At 45.2% G+C, this 15935-nt stretch overlaps 1 protein-coding gene across 2 annotated transcripts; it reads left to right on the plus strand.

The window, feature by feature from the left end:
* Nucleotides 1-401: 401 nt before the first annotated feature.
* LOC115175309 (regulator of G-protein signaling 3) lies at nt 402-15550 on the plus strand. 2 transcript variants are annotated; one of them, XM_029734476.1, is made up of 6 exons: nt 402-1089; nt 2198-2917; nt 4258-4316; nt 6579-6709; nt 14218-14384; nt 14701-15550. In XM_029734476.1, exons 2-6 carry the CDS (start codon nt 2393-2395, stop codon nt 14869-14871), a joined length of 1053 nt encoding a protein of 350 aa, XP_029590336.1. In that variant the 5' UTR covers nt 402-1089; nt 2198-2392; the 3' UTR covers nt 14872-15550. The 2 variants fall into 2 exon arrangements, with proteins under 2 accessions (XP_029590336.1, XP_029590339.1); XM_029734479.1 differs by having other exon boundaries at nt 2219-2917.
* The last annotated feature ends 385 nt before the right edge of the window (nt 15551-15935 follow it).

A 15935-nucleotide genomic window follows, 5' to 3' on the forward strand; every position in this document is an offset into this window, starting at 1 on the left:
AGTGAGATGAACATGATATCTGTGTAGTTATCATGCTCTATAGTGGTGTATGCCTGAGTATGTCTACTGGATAATTGCATTACTCAATCAGGAATGCCCTCGAAAGCATTACAGGCATTGCAGCAATAGATTGGCAATCTGTAGTGCACATAGAACAGATTTACCACTTCTTAGATTTGATTTCAATGAGAATGACAGATCTATAACACACATTTCTATGTGAATTTTGTCCAAAAAGGTAGACATTTCAGCTTTTAATGGAAACGCACCCTAGCAGGCTATTGTTGCATCTATTTTCTATGCAAACTTTCTAAATGTCGACAACAACAAAAATCGCTGGACAAGTTAACCGGAAACATAGCTACTGATTCTACTCATAGCAAGCCCACCCCAGTGAGTTCTTCCAAAGTGGGTTATTGCGTTTTTCCTGGACACACCTACAATTATATGAATTATGCTCCAAGTGACAACCGCAAACTGAGACGGAGTTGTGGGTGGCGACACAAACAAGAGGTGTTTCTGGGTTATTCACGTGTGAAATAATTACAAAACAGCTCTGCGTGAAGTTGGAGATAGAGAAACTTTCTCGGTGCTAGTAATTTCGTTCGTGTCTCGGTCCGCTTGTTATTTATTTGCAACTATTCGGTAACACATGCAGCGTCAGGACACTGGTGACGATTGAGAGCAGTTGGTAGAGAGAGAGAGAGAGAGAGAGAGAGAGAGAGAGAGAGAGAGAGAGAGAGAGAGTGAGTGGGTGTCCGCGACTCTGCTTCTTGCCAGGGGTGTCATTATTAGTCCAAAACGTTTTGGAACGGAACTCGTTTACTCCAAACGGGAAACGAGAGTTTCTCAATAGGCACATTTAGGTAGATCCTTCCCCGTTTCATTCCATTTTCTTCCGTTTGGTTTCTAGTGAATACACCCTTGGCAACGCTCAGAAATCACAAGTGAGACGCTCAGCTAAACCAAACCTAATCGAATTGAGACTTATCATATGGTTCAAACAGAGGACTTACTTCCCGGGACAGAGAACTCTTTGGAGCCGAAGTCATGAAAGCACAGGTGGCAGAGTAACCGCAGGACATCGAGGTAATACATTTTACCCCCGGTTCTTTTTGTTTACACTGTAGTGTTTACAAGGAGTTAATATAAACTCCCCCATGGGATTGAGATACGACTTCTGAGTTAATATAGTCAGCAGCCGTCTCAACAGTTATGTCACATACACTGGATAGGTGCAGTGAAATTTAGTTGTACAGAGTCAGCCATAGTACAGTACCTCTGGAACAAATGATGGTAGATGCCTTGCTCCAGGGCATATCGACAGATTTCCCCCTCCACCCACAACCCTTGTTGGCTCGGGTATTCGAACTAGCGACTTCTTGGTTACTGGCCCAATGCTCTAACCGCTAGGCTACCTGACACTCATGTAATGCCTTATAGGCAGCCCAAGTTTAAGATGTTATTTATACCCAAGATAAACACTGAATGTTTAGCAGATGTTACGGCAAAAACATCTGTTAAACACGTGTATGTGACCCAATACAGCTTGATTTGAGAGTTATTACTTTAAAATACACAATGTTGACAACAGTGTTTTAACACTGTTAAAATAAAATCAGTCTCACTCACATGTGATCTTTTGTCACAATACTGTATGTCATTTAGATGTGGGTCAAGTTGCAGGGAGACAATTCACTCAAATAAGTACAAATCTGAACACAAATCAGTAGACTGGAGTGGCTACAGTGCATCTAATTATTGCAGCCAAGCGGCCAACACGTTTATGTTAAGGTTTTTTCATATCAGTTGAAAACTAATAGGTGCTTTCAATACGTCACGTGAATATCATCAGGGGAAAAAGAGCACAGCTTTCTCTTGATCTCACATTAAATGTAGCGTGGACTCGACAGCAATGGACATGGCACTTGTGATCATACATACTCATGATCTCTGTTCAAAAGTAGAACACTATTTTAGGGAATAGGGTAGCTTTTAGGATGCGGCCCTGTGTTTCTACCTGTAGCTGTACAGACTTGTGAGCATGTCAGAGTGGCTGGTTTTGACTCCGCAGCTTGCAGCCTTAACTCTGTACAAGTGTACCAATGATATGAAACAGTACACTGTGCCCCTGATGAATTTATACATTTTCTGCGATTGTCCAATTTGATCTTCCTCTCTCTCCTTTCCCCTTCAGACTCTCTGTTTCCTTTTACAGACTGTTCTTTGCTGCAGTCTTTCCTCCAGACACTCTCTGTCTCTTTTGTCTTCCATTTCCCATACCCGCTTGGCTTCCCTTCTCTGGTTCTCTACCTGCACCTCTATCCCTCCTTCCATCCATCCGGCCATCCATCCTTCCTTGAGTCTCTCTCCATCCGGCGGTGCTGCCACCATGCGTCGGTTCAGCTCCGAGGGGTCCCTACTGAATATGGACTTCCTGCCGTGGAAGAAGGTGGAGCTGAAGGACCAGAACTACCACAGCCGGGACGGGGAGTCAGGCACCTACACCCCCCACCTAGGGGAGGACGAACTGGATGGGCGAACCACCTCTCTCCCCCCCACACCCATCATCCTGGAGCCTGAGGCCAGCCCTGGGAGGACGACGGGGAGGGGGGAGCTGGGCAAGGAGCACAGCGTCAGCGTGGAGAACGTCACAGAACTGGGGAAGCCAGAGGGTAAGGGTCATCTGAGAGTGGTGAACCTCAGTGAAGGATGCAGGGCGTACAGTGACAGCCAGTTGGCGCCGGGGACTTCGGGTAGCAGCACAGAGAGCGTGGGCAGGGACGACCGGCCACCGCCCTCTCCCTCGTACTCAACCTCTGACTCCAGCCCCTTCTCCTTCAAGTCACAACAACGGTCCCAGGCCAGAGCCAAGCTGTCAGCAGCCAAGCTACATCTGAAGAGCCTGTTTGGGCAGGTAAAGAGTGATGTGGGAGGTCAGGGTCACTAGAGGAGTGGTCTCTGACAGTGTGTTTGGTATTGGATGTGTTAGGCTACTGTATGGGAATGAATAGCTTGTGTGTGTGATGGCTTTTGAATACTTTAGTTCTAATTTAGTTCTAGCTTAGTTCTACATTAGTTCTACATTAGTTCTAGTTCTACATTAGTTCTACATTAGTTCTAGTTCTACATTAGTTCGACATTAGTTCTAGTTCTAGTTTAGTTCTAGATTAGTTCTAGCTTTACCACTGAGTGAGCAGAGTTTGCACATTTTAGACCATTTCATTGGAGTCTGGTGAAATCTCTACCCCTCCCGGGGCACAGGCGAAGCTAAACAAATGCACCTCCTGTAGTGTCCTGCACCCCCTGTAGTGTCCTGCACCCCCTGTAGTGTCCTGCACCCCCCGTAGTGTCCTGCACCCCCTGTAGTGTCCTGCACCCCCTGTAGTGTCCTGCACCCCCTGTAGTGTCCTGCACCCCCTGTAGTGTCCTGCACCCCCTGTAGTATCCTGCACCCCCTGTAGTATCCTGCACCCCCTGTAGTGTCCTGCACCCCCTGTAGTGTCCTGCACCCCCTGTAGTATCCTGCACCCCCTGTAGTGTCCTGCACCCCCTGTAGTGTCCTGCACCCCCTGTAGTGTCCTGCACCCCCTGTAGTATCCTGCACCCAGTGGTGTAAAAAGTACCCAATTGTCATACTTGAGTAAAAGTAAAGATACCTTAATATAAAATGACTCAAGTAAAAATGAAAGTCACCCATTAAAATACTACATGAGTAAAAGTCTAAAAGTATTTGGTTTTAAACATACTTAAGTATCAAAAGTAAATGTAATTTCAAAACTAAACATAAGTATCAAAAGTCAAAGTAAAAGACTGAATATGAAATTATTTATACTATCTCAACTGCACACATTTACTTTTTTAGTCATATATTCAAAATTTGATTGAAATTATGTGTAACTCATTAAGCGCTCTTAAAATCCATAATTTTATCCTTTGTGTAAAAGCATCTGCTAAATGGCAAAACCAATGAATACCAAGTTTGGTAGTGGCAAGTCCTTCTCCTATTTCTCATGTATGTTGGCACACACACTGAAATCAACTACGTCTTTCCCAGAGGCAACGTTGGATGTTTTCTTATGATGACGATGACGCAAAAATATTGCTCAAACAGAACTTCCTTAAAATATATTTTACGATTGGGCCTAAAACCAAGGAGGTCATACCACTGATGTGTGTGTGCTGCCTGCCTGTTAGTGTGTGACACATGCCGATGATTTAAAATTGGAAGTAAACTAATTGTGTCTCTATTTTCAGAGTCCCCATTCGTCACACTCCAACCTGTTTAACCCAGAACAGAAAGAACAGAAAGACCGGTAAGCTCATCAATGTGCCTGGGCATTGCATTCCGATGGTAATCCAAAGTAAGTTTTGGGGGGAAAAAAATGTTTTGATCGTCAACGCTGATGTCACTCGGATATACCAAAATATCCTTGTATCCTTGTCACTTCATTGGTTTTCAGTAACTGTCTTAGTAATCGCTCCACACATTTCCTCCACTGTGGGCAAAAAGCCTGGGGACAAGGTTTCTTTCTATGAGGAAGATGTTGTCTAAGGCAGAGTCCCAGGCCAAATAGCACCCTATTCCCTATGTAGTTCCAGACGGCACCCTATTCCCTACGTAGTTCCAGACGGCACCCTATTCCCTATGTAGTTCCAGACGGCACCCTATTCCCTACGTAGTTCCAGACGGCACCCTATTCCCTACGTAGTTCCAGACGGCACCCTATTCCCTACGTAGTTCCAGACGGCACCCTATTCCCTACGTAGTTCCAGACGGCACCCTATTCCCTACGTAGTTCCAGACGGCACCCTATTCCCTACGTAGTTCCAGATGGCACCCTATTCCCTATGTAGTTCCAGATGGCACCCTATTCCCTACGTAGTTCCAGACGGCACCCTATTCCTTACGTAGTTCCAGATGGCACCCTATTCCCTATGTAGTTCCAGATGGCACCCTATTCCCTACGTAGTTCCAGACGGCACCCTATTCCCTACGTAGTTTCAGATGGCACCCTATTCCCTACGTAGTTCCAGACGGCACCCTATTCCCTACGTAGTTCCAGATGGCACCCTATTCCCTACGTAGTTCCAGACGGCACCCTATTCCCTACGTAGTTTCAGATGGCACCCTATTCCCTACGTAGTTCCAGATGGCACCCTATTCCCTACGTAGTTCCAGATGGCACCCTATTCCCTATGTAGTTCCAGATGGCACCCTATTCCCTATGTAGTTCCAGACAGCACCCTATTCCCTACATAGTTCCAGACGGCACCCTATTCCCTATATAGTTCCAGATGGCACCCTATTCCCTATGTAGTTCCAGACAGCACCCTATTCCCTACGTAGTTCCAGGCGTCTCTTGTCAAAATTAGTGCACTATACAGGGAATAGGATGTAATTTCCCTGGTCAGAAGTAGCGCACAACATAAGGAATAGGGTGCCATTTGGGAACTACATTTACATTTACATTTACATTTTAGTCATTTAGCAGACGCTCTTATCCAGAGCGACTTACAGTAGTGAATGCATACATTTCATACAATTTCATACATTTTTTTTTTTCCTGTGCTGGCCCCCCGTGGGAATCGAACCCACAACCCTGGCGTTGCAAACACCACGCTCTACCAACTGAGCTACAGGGAATAGGGTGCCATTTGGGACTACATAGGGAATAGGGTGCCATTTGGGACTTCATAGGGAATAGGGTGCCATTTGGGACGACATAGGGAATAGGGTGCCATTTGGGACTTCATAGGGAATAGGGTGCCATTTGGGACTACATAGGGAATAGGGTGCCATTTGGGACTTCATAGGGAATAGGGTGCCATTTGGGACGTACAGTAAGAAGTTCCGTTTGGAAGGATGCCACCGGTTGTAATGATACTGAGCCATCCAGTTGTGGAAATGAGGGTGGTGGTGTCATCATGGAATCAGATCCAACCACACCAAAACATACTCTTGTCATCTCCCTGTCTCTCTCTGTCCTTGTCTCTCTCTTTCCCTGTCTCTCTCTTTCCCTGTCTCTCTCTTTCCCCGTCTCTCTCTTTCCCCGTCTCTCTCTTTCCCCGTCTCTCTCTTTCCCCGTCTCTCTCTGTCCCTGTCTCTCTCTGTCTCTCTCTCTCTTTCCCTGTCTCTCTCTCTCTTTCCCTGTCTCTCTCTCTCTGTCCCTGTCTCTCTCTCTCTGTCCCTGTCTCTCTCTCTCTTTCCCTGTCTCTCTCTCTCTTTCCCTGTCTCTCTCTCTCTTTCCCTGTCTCTCTCTCTCTTTCCCTCTTTCCCTGTCTCTCTCTCTCTCTCTCTTTGTCTCTCCCTTTCCCTGTCTCCCCATCTCTCCTTACCCCTCCTCTCTATCTCTCTCTCTCTTTCCCTGTCTCTCTCCCTCTCCTTGTCTCTCCCTTTCCCTGTCTCCCCATCTCTCCTTACCCCTCCTCTCTCTCTGTCTCTTCCTCTCTCCCTTCCTCTCTCTTTCCCTCTCTCTTTCCCTCTCTCTCTCATTCTCTTTTGCTCTTTCCCTGTCTCCCTCTCTCCTTACCACTCCCCTCTCTCCCTGTCCCTTCTTCTCTCCCTTCCTCTCCAGTGCTAAAGAGCAGCGGTCTCGCCTCCCGTTCCTTTGCCAGTGGAGTCAGGTGGGCCACAGCAAGGCCAAGTTCAGCCGGGAAGAACTGGATAAGTGGGCTGAGTCGCTGGACGCCCTCCTGGCTAGTCGGAGTAAGTAGACTAGGCCACCCTCCTGGCCAGTAGACTAGGCTACCCTCCTGACCAATAGACTAGGACACCCCCCTTTGGCCAGTAGTCTAGGACACCCCCCTTTGGCCAGTAGACTAGGTCACCCTCCTGACCAGTAGACTAGGCCACCCTCCTGACCAGTAGACTAGGCCACCCTCCTGGCCAGTAGACTAGGACACCCTCCTGGCCAGTAGACTAGGCCACCCTCCTGACCAGTAGACTAGGCCACCCTCCTGGCCAGTAGACTAGGCCACCCCCCTTTGGCCAGTAGACTAGGTCACCCTCCTGGCCAGTAGACTAGGACACCCCCCTTTGGCCAGTAGACTAGGCCATCCCCCTTTGGCCAGTAGACTAGGCCACCCCCCTTTGGCCAGTAGACTAGGACACCCCCCTTTGGCCAGTAGACTAGGACACCCCCCTTTGGCCAGTAGCCTAGGCCACCCCCCTTTGGCCAGTAGACTAGGCCACCCTCCTGACCAGTAGACTAGGACACCCCCCTTTGGCCAGTAGACTAGGACACCCTCCTGACCAGTAGACTAGGCCATCCCCCTTTGGCCAGTAGACTTGGACACCCCTCCTTTGGCCAGTAGACTTGGACACCCCCCCTTTGGCCAGTAGACAAGGCCACCCCCCTTTGGCCAGTAGACTAGGCCATCCCCCTTTGGCCAGTAGACTAGGCCACCCCCCTTTGGCCAGTAGACTAGGACACCCCCCTTTGGCCAGTAGACTAGGACACCCCCCTTTGGCCAGTAGACTAGGACACCCCCCCATTGGCCAGTAGACTAGGACAACCCCCCCTTGGCCAGTAGGCTTGGTCACCCTTCTGGACAGTCGGAGTAAGTAGACTAGGGCCCTATTCATTACTGCACACCGTAGCAAAGGTTTTTTGTTTTAAACGGAAAACTAAAATCTGGCGCCAGCTACTTGATTAGGTTCTAGAGGGGATAAGTATTAAAAAATATACTAGAATGGGGAGAGGAAGCAGTGTGGTAGCTCCACCCCCCCCCCCCCCCCCCAAGTCTATGAGCCAATCGTCTCCTTCCCCAATTTGAAAGATGTGTAGTACACCTGCCAATTTATCCAAATGTCCAATGTAAAAGACAGTATTTTATGTTTTTAAATAATACGAGTTCTACATTTGCTTCATGAGTTATGCATGACCGCATCTAGATTCCATATGTGTTATTTAATAGTTTTGATGGTCTTCGCTATTATTCTACAATGTAGAAAATAGTCCAAAATGAAGAAAAAATCCTTGAATGAGTAGGTGTCCAAACTTTTGACTGGTACTGTGAAATAACTTGTAAACGGGGCTTTCTCCATTCGGATTGTTTGAGAATGTAAATGGGGCTTTCTCCATTCGGATTGTTTGAGAATGTAAATGGGGCTTTCTCCATTCGGATTGTTTGAGAATGTAAATGGGGCTTTCTCCATTCGGATTGTTTGAGAATGTAAATGGGGCTTTCTCCATTCGGATTGTTTGAGAACGTAAATGGGGCTTTCTCCATTCGGATTGGTTGAAGTTTGATTGAACAGTATTAAACAAAGGTTATTTCCACACTGCCACGTAAGGCTGCATGATATTTTTACCAAATGTTGCAATTGCGGTTTGCCAGTTCCACTTTGATTTAGAAGATACTGTTACACAAACAACATGCTGATTTAGGCCTACACCAGCACTGGTATCAGGCTGTATTAGCTAACTACATTTTACTCTGACTCAGTACATTTATTAGCTAGTCAGCTAACTAGCGATTAACATTAGCTGCTAACACGATTTAGTGACAACTTGCAAAGAAAGTACAAACTAGCTGTTTGCAGATGTAAGAAACACAAACTAATATTTGAATTATAGAACGCTTGTGGATTTATATTAAGAAGCAAAGTGGAACTTTACATCTTTACTGCTGCCGTTTAATTAATTGTAACTTTTATTTAAAAAAAATGACTTATCTATTTTTTACTTAACTGACGATGCTTTAAGAAGTTAAGATATTAAGTGCTTGTAAGTAAGTATTTCACAGTAAGGTTGTATTCGACGCATGTGACATAAGATTTTATTTTATTTGAAACATCGTCGTTGTCGTCAACATTGTTGTATGTGCTGCATTGTTACAATGCAGATGAACGCTGGTGTCTCGTCGTCGAGCAACAACAACTGTGCTCCTTGAGTGACGAAGTGGGGATAGGTCTGTATGGAAGGCGGCATGGAGAGAGAGAGAGAGCAGAGTAAATAATAAAAATGGAACGTTACACATGGCTTATCATATTTTAACAAATCAAATAAAAACCCAAACTGGTCCATGCATTAATACCGGTATATAGTAAAGTACGCTATACCGCCCAGCTCTACGTTTGACCAGACTAGTCAAAAGGGAAGACAGTTTTTTTACTTCCTTATTCCTTCTAGCATTTCTCCTGTCCTGTTATTAACATTCCTCTTATTACTTTAACTGACTTGCCTAGTTACATAACAGTTATAGTCCTACAGGAATCTGGGACATTGGAAAACCCGTTTATGCTTATAGGTAGCCTGTAGACACAGGCCACATGTCTCAATGGCTGAGTTTAGACAGGAAGTCCGATTCTGATCTTTTGCCTAATTATTGGCAAAAAAGAGCTTATCTAATTGGCTGCATTTACACTTGTCTTTTGACCAATTGTCCCTTTTCAGATTCGGATTCAAAGCATTATTGTCCATTCTTATAGAATGGAAATGTCTATATTTACGGAGAGTCTTAAATGACAAAATCGTAAATGCATACACTTAAATACTATCAGTCTACTCTTATTAGAAATATACACTTCTATCTAGGGATTGTCATATAGATCAATTGAAAGTAGTTTTCTCACTGAAAGCAGTTTCTTTATATGATTTACATGCGCGCGCGCACACACACACATACAGTGAGGGGAAAAAAGTATTTGATCCCCTGCTGATTTTGTACATTTGCCCACTGACAAAGAAATGATCAGTCTATAATTTTAATAGTAGATTGATTTGAACAGTGAGCGACAGAATAACAACAACAAAATCCAGAAAAACGCATGTCAAAAATGTTATAAAATGATTTGCGTTTTAATGAGGGAAATAAGTATTTGACCCCTCTGCAAAACATGACTTAGTACTTGGTGGCAAAAACCCTTGTTGGCAATCACAGAGGTCAGACGTTTCTTGTAGTTGGCCACCAGGTTTGCACACATCTCAGGAGGGATTTTGTCCCACTCCTCTTTGCAGATCTTCTCCAAGTCATTAAGGTTTCGAGGCTGACGTTTGGCAACTCGAACCTTCAGCTCCCTCCACAGATTTCCTATGGGACCATAATGTGCTTCTTCTTGAACCACTCCTTTGTTGCCTTGGCCGTGTGTTTTGGGTCATTGTCATGCTGGAATACCCATCCACGACCCATTTTCAATGCCCTGGCTGAGGGAAGGCGGTTCTCACCCAAGATTTGACGGTACATGGCCCCGTCCATCGTCCCTTTGATGCGGTGAAGTTGTCCTGTCCCCTTAGCAGAAAAACACCCCCAAAGCATAATGTTTCCACCTCCATGTTTGACGGTGGGGATGGTGTTCTTGGGGTCATAGGCAGCATTCCTCCTCCTCCTCCAAACACGGCGAGTTGAGATGATGTCAAAGAGCTCCATTTTGGTCTCATCTGACCACAACACTTTCACCAGTTGTCCTCTGAGTCATTCAGATGTTCATTGGCAAACTTCAGACGGGCATGTATATGTATTCTTGAGCAGGGGTACCTTGCGGGCGCTGCAGGATTTCAGTCCTTCACGGCGTAGTGTGTTACCAATTGTTTTCTTGGTGACTATTGTCCCAGCTGCCTTGAGATCATTGACAAGATCCTCCCGTGTAGTTCTGGGCTGATTCCTCACTGTTCTCATGATCATTGCAACCCCACGAGGTGAGATCTTGTATGGAGCCCCAGGCCGAGGGATATTGACAGTTCTTTTGTGTTTCTTCCATTTGCGAATAATCGCACCAAATGTTGTAATCTTTTCACCAAGCTGCTTGGCGATGGTCTTGTAGCACATTCCAGCCTTGTGTAGGTCTACAATCTTGTCCCTGACATCCTTGGAGAGCTCTTTGGTCTTGTCCATGGTGGAGAGTTTGGAATCTGATTGATTGATTGCTTCTGTGGACAGGTGTCTTTTATACAGGTAACAAGCTGCGGTTAGGAGCACTCCCTTTAAGAGTGTGCTCTTAATCTCAGCTCGTTACCTGTATAAAAGACACCTGGGAGCCAGAAATCTTTCTGATTGAGAGGGGGTCAAATACTTATTTCCCTCATTAAAATGCAAATACATTTATAACATTTCTGACATGCGTTTTTCTGTATATTTTTGTTGTTATTCTGTCTCTCACTGTTCAAATAAACCTACCATTAAAATTATAGACTGATCCTTTCTTTGTCAGTGGGCAAATGTACAAAATCAGCAGGGGATCAAATACTTTTTTCCCCCACTGTACACACCACTCTAATATTAGTAATATGTATACAAGATCCGAGTACACAATCTTGAATACGTAGTGTATACAGATTGTGAACTTAAGGTTGCTCAACCACTTAGTTAAAGGTCAATAGCTAGAGGTTCTGGAAAGTATGCAGTGATTGTGGTAGCCAAGCTTAGTCTGACAGTCTGCACAACTTTAACACGACATACAGGCTGTTTACGAGGATAACTTTAACATACAGGCTGTTTACGAGGATAGCTTTAACATACAGGCTGTTTACGAGGATAACTTTAACATACAGGCTGTTTACGAGGATAGCTTTAACATACAGGCTGTTTACGAGGAAAACTTGGACATACAGGCTGTTTACGAGGATAACCTTAACATACAGGCTGTTTACGAGAATAACTTGAACATACAGGCTGTTTTACGAGGATAACTTTAACGTACAGGCTGTTTTACAAGGTATTGTTGATATGCTGCAGTGGCCACACTTGTTCTAGACATTGTGAATTCTCTCCTCTTTGTGTGTCACATACATACGGATTAACGTGTTGCCCTGTCTAGCCCAGCCATTGACGTGTTGTAACCACTGTGTCCGCAATCTGGGGCCCTCTTACATTTCCTCACTCAGTCATCCTCTTTGCACAAAAATATGTTGCAACCCAGAGTCTAAGCAAAAACAAGAAGTGAAAGAGAGAGAGAACGAAGTAGAGGGAGGGAGGGAGAGAAAGAAGTAGAGGGAGGGAGAGAGAGAACGAAGTAGAGGGAGGGAGGGAGAGAAAGAAGTAGGGGGGAGGGAGAAAGAAAGAAGTAGGGAGGGAGAGGGAGAGAGGCAGTATGGAGGAGATGTATGTCTGACTGATTTTAGATGGCAATAATGAAAATGTAGTGAAAAAAATCCTATGATTTGATTTTAGGACTTTTACAGTCTGTGCATACATTGGTGAGAACAAGTATTTGATACACTGCTGATTTTGCAGGTTTTCCTACTTACAAAGCATGTAGAGGTCTGTCATTTTTATCATAGGTACACTTCAACTGTGAGAGACGGAATCTAAAACAAAAATCCAGAAAATCACATTGTATGATTTTTAAGTAATTAATTTGCATTTTATTGCATGACATAAGTATTTGATAAGCAGAACTTAACATTTGGTACAGAAACCTTTGTTTGCAATTACAGAGATCATACGTTTCCTGTAGTTTTTGACCAGGTTTGCACACACTGCAGCAGGGATTTTAGCCCACTCCTCCATACAGACCTTCTCCAGATCCTCCAGGTTTCGAGGCTGTCGCTGGGCAATACAGACTTTCAGGTCCCTCCCAAGATTTTCTATTGGGTTCAGGTCTGGAGACTGGCTAGGTCACTCCAGGACCTTGAGATGCTTCTTACGGAGCCACTCCTTAGTTGCCCTGGCTGTGTGTTTCGGGTCGTTGTCATGCTGGAAGACCCATCCACGACCCCCCTTCAATGCTCTTACTGAGGGAAGGAGGTTGTTGGCCAAGATCTCGCGATACATAGCCCCATCCATCCTCCCCTCAATACGGTGCAGTCGTCCTGTCCCCTTTGCAGAGAAGCATCCCCAAAGAATGATGTTTCCACCTCCATGCTTCACGGTTGGGATGGTGTTCTTGGGGTTGTACTCATCCTTCTTCCTCCAAACACGGCAAATGGAGTTTAGACCAAAAAGCTCAATTGTCTCATCAGACCACATGACCTTCTCCCATTCCTCCTCTGGATCTTCCAGATGGTCATTGGCAAACTTCAGACGGGCCTGGACATGCGCTGGCTTGAGCAGGGGGACCTTGCGTGCGCTGCAGGATTTTAATCCATGACGGCGTAGTGTGTTACTAATGGTTTTCTTTGAGACTGTGGTCCCAGCTCTCTTCAGGTCATTGACCAGGTCCTGCCGTGTAGTTCTGGGCTGATCCCTCACCTTCCTCATGATCATTGATGCCCCACGAGGTGAGATCTTGCATGGAGCCCCAGTCCGAGGGTGATTGACCGTCATCTTGAACTTCTTCCATTTTCTAATAATTGCGCCAACAGTTGTTGCCTTCTCACCAAGCTGCTTGCCTATTGTCCTGTAGCCCATCCCAGCCTTGTGCAGGTCTACAATTTTATCCCTGATGTCCTTACACAGCTCTCTGGTCTTGGCCATTGTGGAGAGGTTGAAGTCTGTTTGATTGAGTGTGTGGACAGGTGTCTTTTATACAGGTAACGAGTTCAAACAGGTGCAGTTAATACAGGTAATGAGTGGAACAGGAGGGCTTCTTAAAGAAAAACTAACAGGTCTGTGAGAGCCGGAATTCTTACTGGTTGGTAGGTGATCAAATACTTATGTCATGCAATAAAATGCAAATGAATTACTTAAAAATCATACAATGTGATTTTCTGGATTTTTTTCTTAGATTCCGTCTCTCACAGTTGAAGTGTACCTATGATAAAAATTACAGACCTCTACATGCTTTGTAAGTAGGAAAACCTGCAAAATCGGCAGTGTATCAAATACTTGTTCTCCCCACTGTATTTACGTGCTGTATCTATGTAAATGTTTCTAAGTGTGTGTTTGCATGTCACTATTGGCCAATGGTGTGTACTTGCAAGTCACTGTATTGGCCAAGTGTGTGTGTGTACGAGTGTGTTTGCATGTCACTGTATTGGCCAATGGTGTGTACGTGTGTGTGTACAGTATGTACGTGTTTGTTTGCATGTCACTGTATTGGCCAAGTGTGCGTGTACGAGTGTGTTTGCATGTCACTGTATTGCCCAATGGTGTGTGTGTGTGTGTGTGTGTGTGTGTGTGTGTGTGTGTGTGTGTGTGTGTGTGTGTGTGTGTGTGTGTGTGTGTGTGTGTGTGTGTGTGTGTGTGTACAGTATGTACGTGTTTGTTTGCATGTCAGCGTATTGGCCAGTGTGTGAACATCCCATCTGTCTCCTCTTCCTCTCTAGTGACGTCCTAAATGTGGTGTACTTTCATAAACCCTAATTCTCCTCCCCCTCTCTCTCCCCTCTCCAGCCGGTGTGTCTGTGTTTGGAGCATTCCTTCGCTCAGAGTTTAGTGAGGAGAATCTGCAGTTCTATCTGGCCTGTGAGCAGTACAGAAACTCCTCCAACAACTTCAGCCTGCACAGACGGGCCAAGGAGATCAGTGTCACCTATATCGAGGCGGGGGCACCGCGAGAGGTATACAGACTTTTGTCTATACATTGACCGGGCTGGCGGGCGGGCCTGTTTCTGTCTGTGGTCCTCCCTGCCTGTCTGACTGGCTGACTTGTCCGTCTGTCTATCTGTCAGTGTCTCTATCCATCTACCAGTATTATGTTGCCATGGTTATCTTTCCTATCTACTACAACCTGTATGGAAGTGTGTTTATTAATCAGTGTCTTCTTAACTGAGCTGGAACCAGTTCATTCTCTCGCTCTCTTTTCTCTCTTCTTTTCTCTCCTCTTTTCTCTCCTCGCTCTCTTTTCTCTCCTCGCTCTCTTTTCTCTCTTCTCAGGTGAACTTGGACAGTAAGACCAGAGATCTAACCACACAGCTCCTACAGGCCCCATCACACACCTCCCTGTCCCACGCCCAGAAACGCATCTACTCCCTCCTGGATACAGACTGCTACCCTCGCTTCCTCCAGTCCACCATCTACCTCACCCTGCTGGGCCAGGCTGACTAGAGACTAAGGGCTCCATTCAATCCATATCGCTGAAGTTCAGCACTATAGCGCAATTTGAACATTTTAAAGGCAATGTTCCCGCGTTCGCGGACACTGCATTTCACGTTAAACGCTACAGCATATTTTGTCTCAATCTCTGAACTTCCACAATACAAAATGATTGGAGACCTAAGGCTGCATCCCTATTGCTGCATCCATATTGCTGCATCCCTATTCTCCGCTCTTCATCCTTTCTCCCGAAGTGCACACTTTTGTAGATATGGAGGAGTGGTGGGGACAGTTGCAGGAGATACAGTTACAATGCAGAGTTAAAGAGGGTTTAAGGGGCAGGGTTTAGTCATTCCAGTAGATGAGCAGGCTTGTGTTCATTAGGGCATGGAACAGAAACACTTTAAAAAAAAATGCAACAGAAAACAAAAATGAGCGTTTCTTATTGGACAAGTCCAGATAGTCCCTCCCTGTTTGTCAGGTTTTTTTCTTAATTGGCTAATGAACATGACCCAGGTTCTTTTCTGCGAGACAGGGGTCTGTTTTTTCCATGACTTAGAGGGTGCAACCCGAGGTGGCGTGAAACTATGCAGATCTCATTGTTTGTAATCATTAAACATCCTCTTTTTAACTCGATAGGTCCCCCACGGTCCAATGAGCACGTACGGAATGGCGCCAGCGCTGACAGAAAGGAAAAACAGCCCAGGCAATACGGAGCACTAGTTAAAGAACTTTGAGTTACTTGCAGTGCCTTCAGAAATTATTCATACCCCTTGACTTATTCCACATTTTGTTGTTACAACCTGACCAGAAAATCTATTAAATAATATTTTCTAACCCATGTACACACAATATCCCATAATGACAAAGTAAAAACATGTTGATTTTTTATTTTATTTACATAAGTATTCACACCCCTGAGTCAATACTTTGTAGAAGCATCTTTGGCACCTCTCTGGGTAAGTCTCTAAGAGCTTTACACACCTGGATTGTGCAACATTTGCCCATTATTCTTTTCAAAATTCTTCAAGCTCTGTCAAATTGGTTGTTAATCATTGCTAGACAACCATTTTTAG

This window comes from Salmo trutta, chromosome 36 (genome assembly GCF_901001165.1).
Source record: "Salmo trutta chromosome 36, fSalTru1.1, whole genome shotgun sequence".
Taxonomy (NCBI): Eukaryota; Metazoa; Chordata; class Actinopteri; order Salmoniformes; family Salmonidae; genus Salmo; species Salmo trutta.

What these genes read in the sequence shown, in the direction of transcription:
- LOC115175309 (XM_029734476.1), top strand. Translation starts at nt 2,393, where the DNA reads ATGCGTCGGTTCAGCTCCGAGGGGTCCCTACTGAATATGGACTTCCTG. An exon ending in CAGAAAGAACAGAAAGACCG is followed by an intron (nt 4,317 to 6,578) that starts GTAAGCTCATCA and finishes CTTCCTCTCCAG; the next exon opens with TGCTAAAGAGCAGCGGTCTC. An exon ending in AGGCGGGGGCACCGCGAGAG is followed by an intron (nt 14,385 to 14,700) that starts GTATACAGACTT and finishes CTCTCTTCTCAG; the next exon opens with GTGAACTTGGACAGTAAGAC.